At 43.9% G+C, this 17,199-nt stretch overlaps 1 protein-coding gene across 4 annotated transcripts; it reads left to right on the top strand.

Moving 5' to 3' along the window:
- Positions 1–1,114: 1,114 nt before the first annotated feature.
- On the top strand, positions 1,115–16,368 carry LOC119854074 (glutathione S-transferase-like). Of its 4 annotated transcripts, XM_038397973.2 has the most exons (4): positions 2,986–4,243; positions 10,621–10,669; positions 12,881–13,010; positions 15,958–16,368. In XM_038397973.2, the coding sequence occupies exons 1-4, from the start codon at positions 4,157–4,159 to the stop codon at positions 16,163–16,165; spliced, it is 474 nt and encodes a 157-aa protein (XP_038253901.1). In that variant the 5' UTR covers positions 2,986–4,156; the 3' UTR covers positions 16,166–16,368. The 4 variants fall into 4 exon arrangements, 1 of the variants encoding a protein (XP_038253901.1); XR_006279797.1 differs by lacking the exons at positions 2,986–4,243; positions 10,621–10,669; positions 12,881–13,010; positions 15,958–16,368 and adding exons at positions 1,115–1,298; positions 2,393–2,440; positions 15,245–15,690; XR_006279796.1 differs by lacking the exons at positions 2,986–4,243; positions 12,881–13,010; positions 15,958–16,368 and adding exons at positions 1,115–1,298; positions 2,393–2,440 and having other exon boundaries at positions 10,621–11,415.
- Positions 16,369–17,199: the final 831 nt, after the last annotated feature.

Here is a 17,199-nt window from a genome sequence, read left to right as displayed (position 1 = left end):
CCTGTCATGTGACACTGAAATAATTTACCTTCCCAAGCCTGAGTTCCAAGAAACTTAGAAGATGAACACCTGCCAGTTGCTCCCTGTGTTCTGGCTCAGTAGCCTGTAATGTACTCTGATCCCAGTGGTTTGCTGCCACCAGGTGGTTGATAAATTACTTTCTAACATCCTCAATTCAGGATCAAATAGTTCATTTCTGTCACTATGTGAGAGGGAGGGAAGGGAGGCTGGGTTTTTGAGCCTCTTCATTACTACTGCCAGTGTTTTACTTCCAGTATTTATTAACATGATCTGAATTGCTGCCTGGCTTCCTGTCACAAACTGAAAGGAGGAGGAACCACTAGAATAGTTCCTGGGACCCAGAATTGGGGGTGACAGGCCTTAGTGATTGTGTCTTTCTGTCTGTGAGCCTGGAGCTGTGCCATCTTCACAGATCTACTGAGGACAAGGTGGGGGAGCAGCAGCTGCCTGGCCCTGAGGCGTGAGGCTATTCTGAAGGGGAATGAATGCTCAGGGCATCAATAACTCCTATGCTGCACCTTCTCCCTCCCCTGAGGGGCAGGAGGGGAGGATTCTCAGGGATGCAAGCAAGTACTGATGTGGTGACTGCCCTTGACATGCGGGTGTGGTCCAGCAGCTCCATGGATGGTGCAGCATGCTGCAGGGCCACTCTTGTTCCCTATGGATTGGTCTCCTCTGCAGCCCAGCCCCTCCCCAACTCTGCTCCCATGCATTCTAAAGAAACATCAGGCCATTCTCCCCATTCATGCAGGTCAAAGCCTGTGGAGTCCCTCAGATAGTAGTGGAAGGGGGAAGGGGACATAGCTAAGGAGGCAGCAGCCCTCACTTTAGTGCTGTTCCCATCCAGGCCTGCCAGTGTCTAGTCCCTCTGTTACTAGAACCCATAGAATATTCATTATTCTTCAAACTTTGGGGAAGGCAGATCTGTGAGATCAATTTCAATCACACCTCTCACAATACAGAAGAAAGGGGTAATAGACTAAAGTCCATTGCTCTTCAGGACTCCTGAGTATTTAATAACCCACCAAAAAGAGCTGTAAAATACTGTACCATGCCCTACTGCAGCTCCCTGGTAGTAATTATTAATGGGCTTAAGGTAGCCTTTGCAATATAACTGAGACACATTGCTCTGTGACTTCCTAAGGAAAGACCCTGTTCAGTTGTGAGCATTGAGGGATAAGAAGAACAAACATTCTGTACTGAGCATCCCAATGTCTAGCCTTCTCTCCATTGGATCACCATGTTTTCCAACATCTTTTTCAGTGATTGAGTTTCAGGTAAGCCTGTCTCATAACTCTGGAATTAAGCTCACTCCATCTCTAGAAGCACTGAAATTTTTAGATGGTCTGCTGTACAGATGTACAGATGCCTGCAACCTTTTGTCCTGCTAACTAGCACTAGTGCAGGTAGCCACTTCAGCTTCATCAGAACCACTCAGGAGTAAGTACTTACTTAGCATAAGTAAGGGGATCACAGAATTGGGCCCCAAGTGACAGGTTTGGGTGCAGCATTGGTTTGGAATGCTTGTGCCCTGGTTCAGGGGTGAGTTGCTCCCCCAGTCTCTCTGTGGGCATCCTCACCATGTGACAACTCTTTACCTGCACTCCTCCCAGAGCTGGACTCTGCCGTTCACCCCACTTTAGGCTGGATCACCAGACTGCAGTACACCCTGTTCCTGCCATCCTGTCACTGTGTGAGCAGTACCTTCCACTGCTTTGCAGCCCCTTGGGAGAGTACACCACAGGTGACAGGTTTCACTTCCTTCTCCTTTCTTCATCTACACTCAGACTGGTCACAGGGCAGCAGCCCCTCTGTTTCAAACTATTAAAAGGACAGGCCTGGCTATATTTGGCGCTCAGAAGAAATTTCCCTTCGGGAGCATGTCTGCAGTTAAAATGACTCAAAAACAATGTGTTTAAAACAAATGAATTTTTGCCCAAAGTTACACAGCAAGCAGAGAGAAGGGGATAAACAGTAGTCACTATGCATCTGGCCTCACCTAGACAGTACCCTTTCTTTGCAAGTTTTCCACTTCACTCAAGTGCCTCCATCTTTGGATTGGGAAAGACATACTTTCCCCTGGCAGTGTTTTCTCTCACAACTCCCTACTCCCACCCCCACAGCAGCAGCTGCTGCTCCTCACACCCCTTCCACTCTAAACTGGGGTCTTTAGTGGTTTAGTACCCCTTGGATCCTTGGCTCCAACCTGAGAAAAATTTACCTGCTAGCCTGGTTGGAGCAAGATGGGGGCGTTTCCAAGTTAATAACTCCCCTATTGTTGCCTAAAGGACCCTACAGATTCTCTCTGGTGGTATCTTGTCTTTGTCATTATTTTGTTTCCTGTTTATCTCCTCCTCTCCCCCACCAACAGGTTCATTTGATTCAATTCCAGGCACTCAAGCAGGACAACATCAAACAGGTAAACTGAGGTACAGATAATATTAATTAAAAATAATACAGATAATCACCTCATTCTCCACAGCTTGCATTTAGCAGGAATTTGGACAGTGTTGCTTCCTGTACTTAGGATCAAATTCTACTCTTGTGAAAATCCTGGGAACTTTTCCATTGACTTTAACGGGAACAGGATTTGGCCCTCAGTATACGTGGTGGCTCCTAGTGGTGCAAGGGACTCTTTGGGACAAAACAAAATGCATAGAGTTGTGTTTGGTAGGTCATGGTGCTCTCCTTTACTAAACAAGATATCCCAGGGTCTCTTGTTACACTGCTACTTTATGGCAAAAACGAAGAGAGTGCAACTAGGTTAGGGTCAGGGTCAGACTAAAGTAAAACAAGGGTCCCCTAGCATTTCTTAATACGGGTACCCTGGAAGTTTTCCCTATTTAGTGGGAAGGTGCTAATGAGCTTATAAGGAGGGATAGCTCAGTGGTTTGAGCATTGGCCTGCTAAACTCAGGGTTGTGAGCTCAATCCTTGAGGGGGCCATTTGGGATCTGGGGCAAAAATTAGGGATTGGTCCTGCTTTGAGCAGGGGGTTGGACTAGATGTCCTCCTGAGGTCCCTTCCAACCCTGGTATTCTATCATCAGCAGCAGCTTATTTGAATTTGCTCACATCTTTGTTAAGTGGGGTTGATAGCCATTAGGAATGATTTGCAGAAAGTGCTAGGCACTTATGCTGAAGTACAGTGAATGTTACAAGATACTTTATCTTCTGAAAAGTCATCACTGCCTGACCTTCAATAGAAGCCAGACACATAACTGCTATTATGCCTTTGAAAATTCCCCCCCCAGTCTCATAATTTTCTTCTTTTTGGTAAAGTTTGCAAACCTTGTAACATGAAAAATACACAGACATCAGCCTGTATAGATATGCATAGATCAGGCTCTCAGTCCTGCTATGAGGTACTTTTCTGACTATAGAAGAATTAACAATAAAAAGAAAAGTGATGGCAAAATATAGTAACTAGCCCTAAGAACAACAGAATTTAGTTAACAAACCTCCCAAAAGCCAGAAAATCCCCAATGAACCATTGAAGAATTCATGTTTGTTCCAGTACTATGGTTCAGAAGACAGGAACTGAAATCCCCAAGATATAAAAAAGAAATATCATATTGTAGTAATAGGGGGATACCCCTTTGAAACATTTGGCACATTCAGAACAGTATCTTCCCACACTACAGCACTAGGAAACAGACTGAAATGTATTTACTGACAAATAGGAGCCAAAAGATTGGGTTCATTCACTAACAGAAATGGGAGTCTCCTGCTCAGGATGAGTGAAAATTCCCACAATTACTCCTTTTCTTTTTACTACAGGGAGGAGTTTCAAGTGTTGCATTATTAGAGGCACATTTCCTCACTTAAGAAGGGGAAGGCAAGTACTGAAGCTGGGAGGGAACTCAGAGAAGATTAGTACCAATATTCAGATAAAACTCATTTCCTTAAACCCTGAGCTGTTTGAGAATCTCCACAAGGGGACTGATAACAGCGTAAGTGTTAGAGCTATTGTAATTTCTTCCCCATGTTTCACTTGGTATGTAGTGACAAGTGCTGGTGAATGCAGTCTCTAGTCTAGGAAAAGCGTGCCCGTTGCTAGGAGTATGGAAGGAAAAGAGAGAGGGGAATAGATTTGATCATAGAGTTGATTTTCAAAATATTTTTTTTCTTGAACTCATGGCTGGGAAACCCAAACTTTACTACTTCAATGGAAGAGGACAAATGGAATCCATACATTGGCTGTTGGTGGCAGCTGGAGTTGAGGTTTGTTCTTTATAAAGAAATCAAGTGACTTCATATAGATTGGTTGAATTTATTTCCAAGTAATAGGAAAAAAATCACTCCAACAGAATTATAGTAACCCAGTTCCCTTCCACTGAAGTGTGTATACAGAGTCTTCCAGGGCAGAAGATATCTACATTTCCAACATAAAACACAACCAAAACAATTTTTTAATGAAGTTCGCTTTAAAAAATGTAGAAAAGATAATGTGCAGTTCAAGTACATAAATAACTTCAAAATGGGTTTCACAGAGGATATAGAACAGATTTTATCTGCTCTTATTAAAAATACTGCTAACCGCAATGCTGGATTCTTCCTTCAATAGCTTAGGCCTGGTCTACACTATGAGTTTATGTCGGATTTAGCAGCGTTAAATCGAATTAACCCGTCCACACAACAAAGCCATTTATTTCGACATAAAGGACTCTTAAAACCGATTTCTGTACTCCTCTCCAATGAGGGGATTAGCGCTGAAATCGACATCGCTGTTTCGAATTAGGGTTAGTGTGGATGCAATTTGAAGGTAGTGGCCTCCAGGAGCTATCCCACAGTGCACCATTGTGACCGCTCTGGACAGCACTCTGATGCACTGGCCAGGTGTAGAGGAAAAGCCCCTGGAACTTTTGAATCTCATTTCCTGTTTGGCCAGGCGAGCTCATCAGCACAGGTGACCATGCAGTCCCAGAATCGAAAAAGAGCTCCAGCATGGACCGAATGGGAGGTACTGGATCTGATCGCTGTATGGGGAGAGAAATCCGTGCTATCAGAACTACGTTCCAAAAGACAAAATGCCAAAACATTTAAAAAAATCTGCGAGGCCATGAGGGACAGAGGCTACAGCAGGGATGCAACACAGTGCCATGTGAAACTTAAGGAGCTCAGACAAGCGTACCAGAAAACCAAAGAATCAAATGGACACTCCGGGACAGAGCCCCAGACATGCCATTTCTATGCTGAGCTGCATGCAATTCTAGAGGGGCCACCACCACTACCCCACCCCTGTCCGTGGACTCCGATGATGGGGTACTCTCTGCCATGCCTGAGGATTTTGCGGACGGGAAAGATGAGGAGGATGAGCTTGAGGAGAGCACACAGCACACCATCTCCCCGACAGCCAGGATCTTTTTATCACACTGTCTGAAATACCCTCCCAACCCAACGAAGCTGGAAAAGGGACCTCTGGTGAGTGTACCTTTTAAAATATAATACATGTTATAAAAGCAAGCATTTTTTAATGATTAAGTATTCCTGAGGACTTGGGATGCATTCATGGCCAGTACAGCTACTGGAAAAGTCTGTTAACGTGTCTGGGGATGGAGCAGAAATCCTGCAGGGACATCTCCATGAAGCTCTCCTAGAGGTACTCTAAAAGCCTTTGCAGAAGGTTTCTGGGGAGAGCAGCCTTATTCCGTCATCCATAGTAGGATACTTTACCACGCCATGCTAGTAGCAAGTAATCTGGTATCATTGCATGACAAAGCCTGGCAGCGTATGGTCCCGGTGTTTGCTGGCATTCAAGCAAGATCCGTTCTTTATCTCTCTGTGTTATCCTCAGGAGAGTGATATCGTTCATGGTAACCTGGTTGAAATAGGGGAATTTAATTAAGGGGACATTCAGAGGTGGCCGTTCCTACTGGGCTGTTTGCCTTTGGCTGAAAAGAAATCCTCCCCAGTGTTAGCCACGTAGTGTGTGTGTGTAGGGGGGGGGGCATTGGCGCTGAGCTGTTCGTGTTTGGCTAGCAGGGATCTTCCCTGATGCCAGCCATGTGGTGAGGTGAGGGGTAAAGCTATCATCCCAGAGAATTGGATGGGGGGGCAGGTTAGTTTGGTTTCTGCTGCTGCACGTTAACAGGAAAACCGCAGCACTAAATGGCCAACTCAACATGCTTTGCTTGATATGGGAGAGGAGGGCACTGCTGTTATGAAGGTTGCAGAAGCCGAAAGACTATGCCTTACCATGGCCGCCTGAAAGCTGAATTCTGTTGCCCAGCACTACGTGTGTGATCTCTAACACCAAAGCCGCAGACACTCAATATAAGATGCAAAATGCGACCTTGTACCAAAATCACATGTGCTATGTAATATGAATAGTGTTGTTCACCGTGAAAGAGTATAGCCATTGTTCTGTAAAATGTATCTTTTTAAATACTTCACTCCCTTTTTTTCCTCCAGCAGCTGCAAATGTTTCAAGCCTCCCTCCTCCGTCCCAAAGGCTATCTCAAATAAGGCGGCGAAAAAAACGCAAGCGCGATGAAATGTTCTCTGAGCTCATGCAGTCGTCCAGCACTGAAGCAGAATGTGTGGAGGGACACAATAGCAGAGTACAGGAAAGTGGCCAATGAACGTGATGAGAGGTGATGGCAGGAAGATCAGAGGAGGCATGAGGCAACGCAGGGGCTACTGTGGGATGAAACGGGCACCCTCCAGCGTCTGGTGGAGGTTCATGAATGGCAGCAGGATCACAGACTACCGCTGAAGCCCCTGTTTAACTGCCCTCCCTCCTCCCCAAGTTCCATAGCCTCCTCACCCAGATGCCCAAGAACGCAGGTGGGGGAAACGTCTGGGCACCAACCACTCTACCCCAGTGGACAGCCCAAGCAACAGAAGGCTGTCATTCAACAAGTTTTAAAGTGACCTTTTGCTTCCCTCCTACCCTCCTCCCACACCCCACCCGGGATACCTTGTGAGTTATCTCCCTATTTTTATAATCAATTAATAAAGAATACATGTTTTTTAAACAATAGTGACTTTATTTCCTTTGCAAGCAAGCTGTGATCGAAGGCGGGAGGGCGGGTGACTTACAGGGAATTTAGAGGCAACCAAGGGAGTGGGTTTTCATCAAGGAGAAACAAACAGAAGTGTCACACAGTATCCTGGCCAGTCATGAAACTGGTTTTCAAAGCTTCTCTGATGTGCAGCGCTTCCTGCTGTGCTCTTCTACCAGCCCTGGTGTCTCGCTGCACGTATTCAATGGCCAGGCAATTTGCCTCAACTTCCCACACCGCCATAAACGTCTCCCTTTTACTCTCACAGAGATTGTGGAGCACACAGCAAGCAGCTATAACAATGGGAATATTGGTTTTGCTGAGGTCTGAGCGAGTCAGCAAACTGCACCAGCAACCCTTTAAATGTCCAAATGCACGCTCTACCACCATTCTGCACTTGCTCAGCCTACAGTTGAACAGCTCCTTACTACTGTCCAGGGTGCCTGTGTACAGCTTCATGAGCCAGGGCATTAAGGGGTAGGCTGGGTCCCCAAGGATAACTATAGGCATTTTCACATCCCCATTTTCTGGTCGGGGAAGTAAATCCTTTCCTGCAGCCATTTAAACAGACCAGAGTTCCTGAAGATGCGAGCTTCGTGAACCTTTCCTGGCCATCCCACGTTGATGTTGGGGAAACGTCCCTTGTAATCCACCAGTGCTTGCAGCACCATTAAAAAGTACCCCTTTCGGTTTATGTACTGGCTGCCCTGGTGGTCCGAGATATCCATGCATATCCAAGATAGGGATATGCATTCTGTCTATCGCCCCGCCACAGTTAGGGAATCCCATTGCAGCAGAGCCATCCACTATGACCTGCACATTTCCAAGAGTCACTATCTTTGATAGCAGCAGCTCAATGATTGCGTTGGCTACTTGGATTACAGCAACCCCCAGAGTAGATTTGCCCATTCCAAATTGATTCCCGACTGACCGGTAGCAGCTGTCTGGCGTTGCAAGCTTCCACAGGGCTATTGCCACTCACTTGTGAACTGTGAGGGCTGCTCTTATCTTGGTATTCTTGCGCTTCAGGGCAGGGGAAAGCAAATCACAAAGTTCCATGAAAGTGCCCTTACGCATGTGAAAGTTTCGGAGCCACTGGGAATCATCCCAAACCTGCAAACTATGTGGTCCCACTACTCTGTGCTTGTGTCCTGGGCCCAGAATCGGCGTTCCACAGCATGAGCCTGCCCCAATAACACCATGATCTCCAAATTGCTGGGGACCACGGTTTTAGAGAAATCTGTGTTCATGTCCTCATCCCCGCACTGCTGTTGCCTCCTCGCCTGGTTTTTCAGGTGCTGGTTCTGCATAAACTGCACTATAATGTGCAAGGTGTTTACAATGGTCATAAATGCTGAGGTGAGCTGAACAGGCTCCATGCTTGCCGTGCTATGGCGTCTGCTTGGGCAATCCAGGGAAAAGGGCACGAAATGATTGTCTGCTGTTGCTTTCACGGAGGGAGGGAGGGTTGACTGACGACATTTACCCATAACACCCGTGACAAATTTTTGGCCCCATCAGGCATTGGAAGCTCAGCCCACAATTCCAATGGGCAGCGGGGACTGCGGGAACTGTGGGATAGGTACCGACAGTGCACCTCTCAGAATGTCGACGCTTGCCACGGTACTGTGGACGCAAACCACCAACTTAATGTGCTTAGTGTGGATGCATGCACTCGACTTTATGCAATCTGTTCCCAAAAATCGACTTCTGTAAAATTGGAGTACTTTAAGTAAAATTGGAGTGTAGACATGGCCTTAGAGTTGGACATTAAAGATCCTGCAATTCATTTCACTGCAGTGTTGTCCTCACAGAAAACCCTATTGACTTGGTTGTGTCAACGCTAGGAAAGCACGGTCTCTTTATAGTGAAAATTCTTGTTATAAAAGCAAGGTGATGATATTGCCAAAAGCAAGAGGAAAGGGTTAGTTTTATAGGGCAAGGAGCATTCTGCAGTTCCAGAACTCAAGTTTGGAAATAGTGAAGCAGAGGTAACATTTTAAATTACCACAATTTGGCCAAGAAGAAAAATCTTAAATAGTTTGTGTTGTCCCCAACTGCTTTAAAAATCAGAAAATACGTATTATCAAGGATCCTGAAAAAGCTGACGGGCTTATCAATGTATGTTAATGAATAATGCCATGGCTGGCTGTACCAACCAGGTATTAGTGCTGAGATAAAGCTTTTTGAATAAATTTATGTTTCTTCACGCAATCAGGAACTCATGAACTTGGTCTTTCACAGCATTTATTTAATATCTGTGGTTCATTATTTGACATGGGTTATTAGTATTGCTGGACTCTGGCAGGAGTAAAACATATAGTTTTCAAAAAATTTTAATAATTTGAGGATTAAACCTGTTTTTTTTCTGTATTTCCATCTGTAACAATCGCCTTTTGGAACTTAAATACAGAGGCTTTGATTTTTGTCTCTTGCTCTAATAATACAGTCTGCCAGCATCCTACTAGACACAGGTGTTTGAAAGCAAGCTGCAGAATAAGAGCTGTTCTGTACTGAAGTCCTTTATGTGGGAGGTTCTTATCACTAAGCTCCATTGCTTTACCCCTGGTCAAGATAGCAGCTAACCTAAGGGTTGCGCTGAGCTCTTTTTTTTTTTTTTGGAGGGGGGGAGGTTCTCTCAGTTCCAGTCTGTCCAAAATGCTGCTGCCAAAATCATCTCTCTTCTGCCACTTTGATATGTGCACACTTCCTGAATCTCTGCACTGACTTCTCTTCTACGGACCATTCAAACTCCTCCTCCTGTCTTTACAAGCACTCCACACTTCCACTCTTGTCTGCATTCATTTTTGCTCCTTGCTTTTAATCTGTTAACATACAGCTTATTACTCTACCACCTTTCCTAACCCATTTAGCAAAAGTGCTTTCACCTAGGCACACCATAATCTATTTGCCTATTTGTGATAAGTTAAAAATGAAAGGACGAGAGTTGATGATTACCTTGAGGGAGGCTATATACAGGGCACTCCCATGGGGCCCTGAAGAGGGAGCTGTGAAAAGATATCTGGCCACAAGCAGGAGACAGGCAAATGGTCTACCTGCTACAGGCCCAAAGATTCTATCTATCTATCTATGTATCTATCTAGAACTGAATCAGATAGAGATACATGAAATGATGGTAAACTTATTTTAGGGACCAGGGAAAAGAAAACAAGATAAGAAAAATGACAGCTGAAATGGAACATTGCATTATGGAAGCCTTATTCCACAGCTGCAATGCTTCTTAGCAAAAGCTACTGTCCCCGGTGGCACCTTTCACTGAGGTGAAGTGTTGCTTTTTGAGGATTCTTTCCACACTGAGAAGTGCAGTGGTAGCTGCCAGACATGAGGAGAATTTTCTAAAGTTTTATTTTAAAATAGGAAACACGATGTTTATTTCCGTTTGTGGACATCATTCTGACAACCCAGGTCACAGAACGGGGGTTGAGTTGGGGGATTTCATTACTTGTCTCATTAATCAACTGGCATTATTGGGTTTTTCAAATTTCCCCTGAAGTGAAAAGCCCTCAGATATCTCCTGATTCATAATTCCTGTTACATAGTTCAGCTATCTTGTTTTTATTGCTCTCTTTCCAGTTTGAAGAAGAATTTTTGGAAACAAGAGAATATGAAAAGCTACTAAAGGGTGAGGCTGAAGACTGAGTTTTGAATGACTACTAGATTTTTTTTTAATCTCAGAATCATAGAAGATTAGGGTTGGAAGAAACCTCAGGCGGGCATCTAGTCCAACCCCCTGCTCAAAGTAGGACCAACCCAACTAAATCATCCCAACGAGGGCTTTGTCAAGCTGGGCCTTAAAAGCTTCTAAGGATGGAGATTCCACCATCTCAGCATTTGTAGATTATATTGTAAAGCAGTGTCCAAGTTTTTCAGCTTTAGGCCTGAACAGATATCAAAAAGGTCAAGGGGCCATGCGTTTAGTACTTGGGGGAGGCCTCCAGCCCCCTTCACTCAGTGGGAGTAGAAACAAACTGCAGGTGCCCTGCTAGGGATTTCCTAGCATGGGGCAGTGGGCATAAAGTCAGTGTAACCCACTCCTCTGCCTCACTACACTCAGCTTCTGGCACGGGATATGACTAACTGGAAAAATGTCTATTACTTTTTATGAATATTACATGTGACTCAGTTTCCCTATTCAGTGTTGTATTGCTGCCTGCCTGAATGCATAGAGTTAAATCAAAGGAGACTGTAAGAAGGTTGTTTCGAGGCTAGGATGTTTCACTTTTTCCAAGGCTTGAGTTAAAAGGAGACTTAACCCCTCCAAGACCCTAGAACAGGGAGGGGCTTCTGAAGTAAACTAAGATAAAATGATGGGCTGGGAAGACAGAGAGAGAGAGAGCAGGATAGGTGGCTTCTCCTTGCCAGGGATGGAGCAAGCTGAGCTAACGGGAACTTGCAAGGATGTAAGTAACAGCCATGTGTGTAAGCCTGTTACGGTTGCTACACTTTGTCTAAATGATTTGTACCTTTGAGAAATGAATAAATCATGCTTTGTTCTGAAGAAGCTCTTTTTTAGTCACTTTAATCAGCTGCTGTTACCAGCTTCCAAAGGGGATACCATAGCAGGGTCCAACCCCAGGTGGATCTGCTGAAGTAGTCACAATCAATACCCAGGTGGCTATAACCCAGGTCCTGGTCAGAGAGTGGGCAAATTGCAGAATTCCACCACAGGAGAGAGAGTGACCTGAAGCCTGACACCTGTGCAGGTTGTACTCAGGGAGACCCCCAAGAAGGGACAGCAGTGCAGCTATCCTGGTAACCGTGATGAGGGGGATACCAGAAGTTGAGAAGAGAGCACTCTGCACTGTGGATATTCCTAGCTGATGTATGGTCCATAAGGGACTATCACAAGTTAGGACATCCCACATTTAGAAATGTCCAGATTTTTTGGAGAAACTTTAGACTAGAACTGGTTAAAACTAGTGAAAAGTCAGAGAGGAGAGGAAGTATGTTAGCAGGTACAGCAGGTGCACTGATTTAGGGTGTAGCTGTAGAAAACAACTCTCAGCTCTAACACTTATGAATAATTTATCATTAGTACTTACCCTATTATTATAAAATTTAACAGGTTGATATGTTGCTTATGGCCAGCTATAAAACCTTCTTCTGATGTGATTATAGCCATCTGTCACAGACATTACTCATCTATAACACATTTAGCTCATTGCCATGGGAAGTTGTGAGGGCCGAATGTATACCAGGGTTCAAAAAGAACTAGATAAGTTCATGGAGGATCATCTCCATCAGTGGCTAATAGCCAATGTGGTTGGGGAAGCAACCACATGCTCGGAGTGACCCTAAACCTCTGACTGCTTGAAGCCAGAAGGGAATGACAGGACGGATCACTCCAACTGCCCTGTTCTGTTCATTCCCCATGAAGCTCTGGTACTGGCTACTGTTGGAATATTTGACACTGTACTAGATGGACAACTAGTCTGACAGCATGGCTGTACTTATGTTCTTATTCTGCAACATGCTAAGAACATCTTCTAATCCTTTGTAAACTATTTATGCATCCTTAATATAAATGTTACACGTTCTTTTTCTAAGCAATTTAGAATTGTTCTAAACAATTACTGTTCAGCCACACTTAATCTTTTGCGCAATAAGTGGCAACATTTTATTATATACACCTGCTTAGCACAGTAAAATTTCAGTGTCTTTCAAATGTAGAAATATTAGCAGCCAATGCTGCTCACATTGAAAGAGCTGTGTCATACATCCCATTGACTTATGTGGAGAACAGCACCAGGCCCCAGTCAGCTACTAGGGTTCCAGTGCAATGATATGACAGTTATGGGGACTCAGTGTCTTGACATTATTTTTCCTTTCTCAGATGGGGTCCTGCTATTTCAACAAGTGCCCATGGTGGAAATTGATGGGATGAAGATGGTGCAGACCAGAGCCATTCTCAGCTACATAGCAGGGAAACACAATCTCTATGGAAGGAGAGAGCAATGTACAGTATTAATAGCTTACACAAATATATAGGCTTTCATTCCAAAGCAATTTCCAGTGCAGAACAGTTTAGGGCAGGAATGGAAGGAGAATGCCCTTTCCAATTTCTAATGCTTGGAGAATTTAGAGAATTCAGAATGCAGTTACCCAGATTTGGCCAGGTTATTGGGTGAATGCCCTTATTTTTGTGCCGGGGAATCTCTAATAAGTATGGCTGAGATTTTCAAAGGTATGTAAAAGAGTTACGTGCCCAATTCTACTTAATTTCAATGGGATCTGGGCACTTAACTTCTTTAGGCTCTGTGAAAATCCCTGTGTTTCAATACCAGGCTATATATCCTGTTTGAAAGATGACTCCTGCAGTAGGATTCAGAGTAGCAGCCGTGTTAGTCTGTATTCGCAAAAAGAAAAGGAGTACTTGTGGCACTTTAGAGACTAACAAATTTATTTGAGCATAAGCTTTCGTGAGCTACAGCTCACTTCATCGGATGCATCCGATGAAGTGAGCTGTAGCTCACGAAAGCTTATGCTCAAATAAATTTGATAGTCTCTAAGGTGCCACAAGTACTCCTTTTCTTCCTGCAGTAGCTCAGTGTTGGGAAGTGGCTCAGTGATGAATCTGGATCTACCTACTTTGGCTTGATTTGCAAGTTGCATCCATGTGGAACCTTGCTGATTTGAACAGCTCGGGCACATGGTTTTCCCATGCAAAGTAACTTGCATGATTAGGGCCTAAGTAACCAACACCACTTTGTGGGGCACCTTAAGTTTTCCTTGGAGGTTTCCCATGCAAATACTAACCAGGCTAAATCTGACTTAGCTTGTGAGAGTTGACAATCCCAGCCCAAAGTGCCTGCATATATTGCTCCTAGCTTGATAGAAATACACTTACAGTATGCACTTTGAGTAGAAAGGAGAGAAAAAAGGATACCATAGAACAATTATTGTAAGAGAAACTAAATGCTTTGCAATTGTAATGAGTGAGAAATGAGATTGCATGAGTTCATATAAGAAATAATCTAAAATTAGACAGACTCAGGGAACTGCTACCAAATATAAGCTATATTTCTTTACAAATGTGACAACAGAAGTGAGTGACTGTTAATGGCTGAAGCACAGAGATATGCATAAAAGATCAGTTTGAAAAAAGAAAGGTACATAGTTTAAAATCCACAGTCTTAGGCTGCAGCCCCAGGTCTGAGATGTTACATGCATCTATTTAGTTGTCAGAATGTTTTCAAACCCATTTTAAGCAACTTATGCCCTATGCATATTGGAAATGAAACTGTCAGCTGAAAGCATGTTAAACATTTGTTTTTAAAATCCATATCTTAACACACATTTTTAAGTACAGATGGGGCAAAACCAACAAAATATTTCCCCTAGTGCTCAAGGGCAGATGGGCAAGTGAGCAGGGATAAATTATAACTACTGACAGTAGAGAGGTGAGAGGAAATAACAATAACTTCCTTCACATAGTGACTGTTCTCTAGTGCAAGTGTGAGCAGAGACGGCAAGTGAACACAAGGAAAGCTAAACGCTACAGGGTGTCCTTTAGACTGGGCAGCGAATCTCAAACCTCTTGTGTTCTCACTGTATTAATTAACAGGACAGGGTCAGGGTGAAGCATCTCAGGAGTATGGGTATAAATGACAGTTGGCATGCAAATGAGGCACTTAGCTACAGAATCCCCTCCTTAGTCCTGTTACTTAGGCAAGAGTCACTTAGTGGCTACACAGCAAGGCTCTCAATTCTGCAGTCTCAGGTTCTGTTGTCTTGCACATCTACCTGCAACACTCCTCATCCGTGCTGTTCGGGATCCAGCCCTGAATCCTGTTCCTGGAACTGAAACCCAAGAGTGTTCTCACAGCAAGAGACAAAGAGAGAGAACGCCACTTTCTCTTGCAGCCTTTAAGAGCAGATTCAACGTAATTCCCCACACCCATTTGGGTGTTCCTAAACTAGGAGGTTTCCCACTGTTGCAACCTTGTATCAAATTACTCAGATTACTGTACCCTTGAGCCTAACCCTTTACCTTAGCCTCTCTCTCCATTAACCTTGTCCAGGAAATAATTTACTTGTTCGGATAATCCCTGCCACAGCTTCAGCAGTCAGTGTTGATATAAGGGAGTCCTGCCTTGGGGTGGTGATCAGAACAGGAATTGTTTGTTCTATATGCCTTTGAAACTGTAATCTGAATAATTATTTCTTAGCGTGTTTGTTTCTTGTGCATTCACTTTAGGCCCAATCCTGCCCCGTTGCCATGAACAGCAACACTCCACTGACTTTGATAGAAGAGGATCGAATATTTAACCTTTGACAGAATGAGTACAGTCCTCTCTCAGTATTCTGTTACTCAGGATCAGTTGTTTGGGCATAGACCTAACCCCATGCTTGCTTTCCTACTCTATGGCAGCTTTCTGCTACAAGTAATTGGAGCCAGGCAGGGGAAGTGCAGGGCTGGGGCCAGACAATGTGCTTTGATCCAATCCATTTGTCTTTTTGCCCCTCCTCTGCGAAGGAGACACATTAGGGCCTGCATGGTTGCAGAGCATGGGGTGGAAAAGATCCACGTGCATCTTCTCTGTGGACAGTCAGGCTACTAAGAATGGGAGGATGGATTTGGCCCTTAGAGTTAGGTTACTTCTCTGTGCGCGACTTGGTGGAGGACTTGGGAGATCTCAGTGTTCAGCTAAAACAGTAATGCAGCTAAAGATTATGTTGATCACTTCAGGGTCACTTTAGAGAGGAAACCTTGGCATTGCTGTTAAGCATGTTTTGTTTTGTTTTGAAAAGACAGATATTTACAGATCATTAACCTTTCTAAAAGATCAATTCATACTGTAATTAAAAACAATTCTGGTAACACAAAATTCAACTCTCTAAAAATCAACCATTTTTCTAAGTTGTAAAGAAAAGGTGAAATGATTAGGGCATCACTATTTTCTACAGGACTGACATGTATGTGGAAGGAACAGGCGATCTGATGGATGTGATCAGGGTTCACTATAAATTACCCCCCAAGGAAAAGGAGAAGAATCTTGCTTTAATCAATGAGAGGGCCACAACTAGATATTTCCCAGTCTATGAAAAGATATGTGGCAGTGAAGGAACAATTTACAGTCAGCACACAATGCTGAAAGGAAAACTCATGAACTTGTAACTGTAATAAACAATTTTCTGGCCATTAATCTGGGTTTTAAAATGAAATATAATTATCCTACAAGTTCTGTAGACCCTGTACCTACTGAAGCATCTGCAGTTAGAGCCTAATTTGATTTTAATGGAACTCTCTGAAAGTCAGATCACCTGCAGGATTGGGACCTCAAAAAGAATAAATGTGCTAGAGATGATCGGGGCAAACAGTAAGAGTTTAACCTCTCAACTGTGTCTGATTTGATGTGGAGCCATGCTCAATCCCAGTGTGCCTATTTTCAGATTATACAGCTAGCTATTCTGAGAAAAATATTATATTTAAGACAATGAAGAGTATGATCTGTTAAATTCATTTGTACCAACCCAGTGACAGGCAATGCAACATAAGCCTCCTATCAAAAGATAGCTTAAAGGAACCAGTGTGCTGATGGTTTTTATATAACAAAGTCTTATACTTGATTTGAATTAGTCATCATTCTGAATCACAATTTGTAACTGTTGCTGCCTTTCAGAAGCTGACCCACAATGCTCCACACTCCAGTTAAATCGGTGCAAATGCTCCTGGTGAGGACATGCACCGCTGACACAAGGAGCATAGTGTAGACATGCAAACACAGTTTAATTACTGCGGTGGCTGTAAGTTGACTTAGCTCGACTTAATTTTGTAGTGTAGACTTGCCCTTTGTGTCTCAAAAATATTCACACAAACTAGATAGGCTATTGTCATATTCTGGGGTGCAATCCAAACCAGGGAGGGGTTATGTTACCACCTGCCTTGCAACCGTGGGTGCCTCACAATGCTTTGCTGCTTTACCTCCCAATCTGGGTCCTTCACAAACAGCCAGACAGCATGCATATCACACCGTGAGTGCCTGTGTATAGCTGCAGCCAGCAAGCAACACTCCAGTCACACTCTGGCTTCCAATACCTTTGTTACTACCTGTGGGGTGACCCCAACACACTCCTAGTCCCAGATTTTCCCCAAAACATATGTTCTGCTCTCCTGAGAGTTCAGATATTAGAGGTCTGTTTTCCCTGTAA

This window comes from Dermochelys coriacea, chromosome 3 (assembly GCF_009764565.3).
Source record: "Dermochelys coriacea isolate rDerCor1 chromosome 3, rDerCor1.pri.v4, whole genome shotgun sequence".
Taxonomy (NCBI): domain Eukaryota; kingdom Metazoa; phylum Chordata; order Testudines; family Dermochelyidae; genus Dermochelys; species Dermochelys coriacea.
The sequence above is the reverse complement of the archived record's forward strand: the minus strand, read 5'-3'. Positions and strand labels throughout refer to the sequence as shown.

Coding starts and splice junctions, on each gene's coding strand:
- LOC119854074 (XM_038397973.2), top strand. CDS start 4,157: ATGGCTGGGAAACCCAAACTTTACTACTTCAATGGAAGAGGACAAATG. Junction 4,244..10,620: donor TGGTGGCAGCTGGAGTTGAG/GTTTGTTCTTTA, acceptor CTCTCTTTCCAG/TTTGAAGAAGAATTTTTGGA. Junction 13,011..15,957: donor AGGAGAGAGCAATGTACAGT/ATTAATAGCTTA, acceptor TTTCTACAGGAC/TGACATGTATGTGGAAGGAA.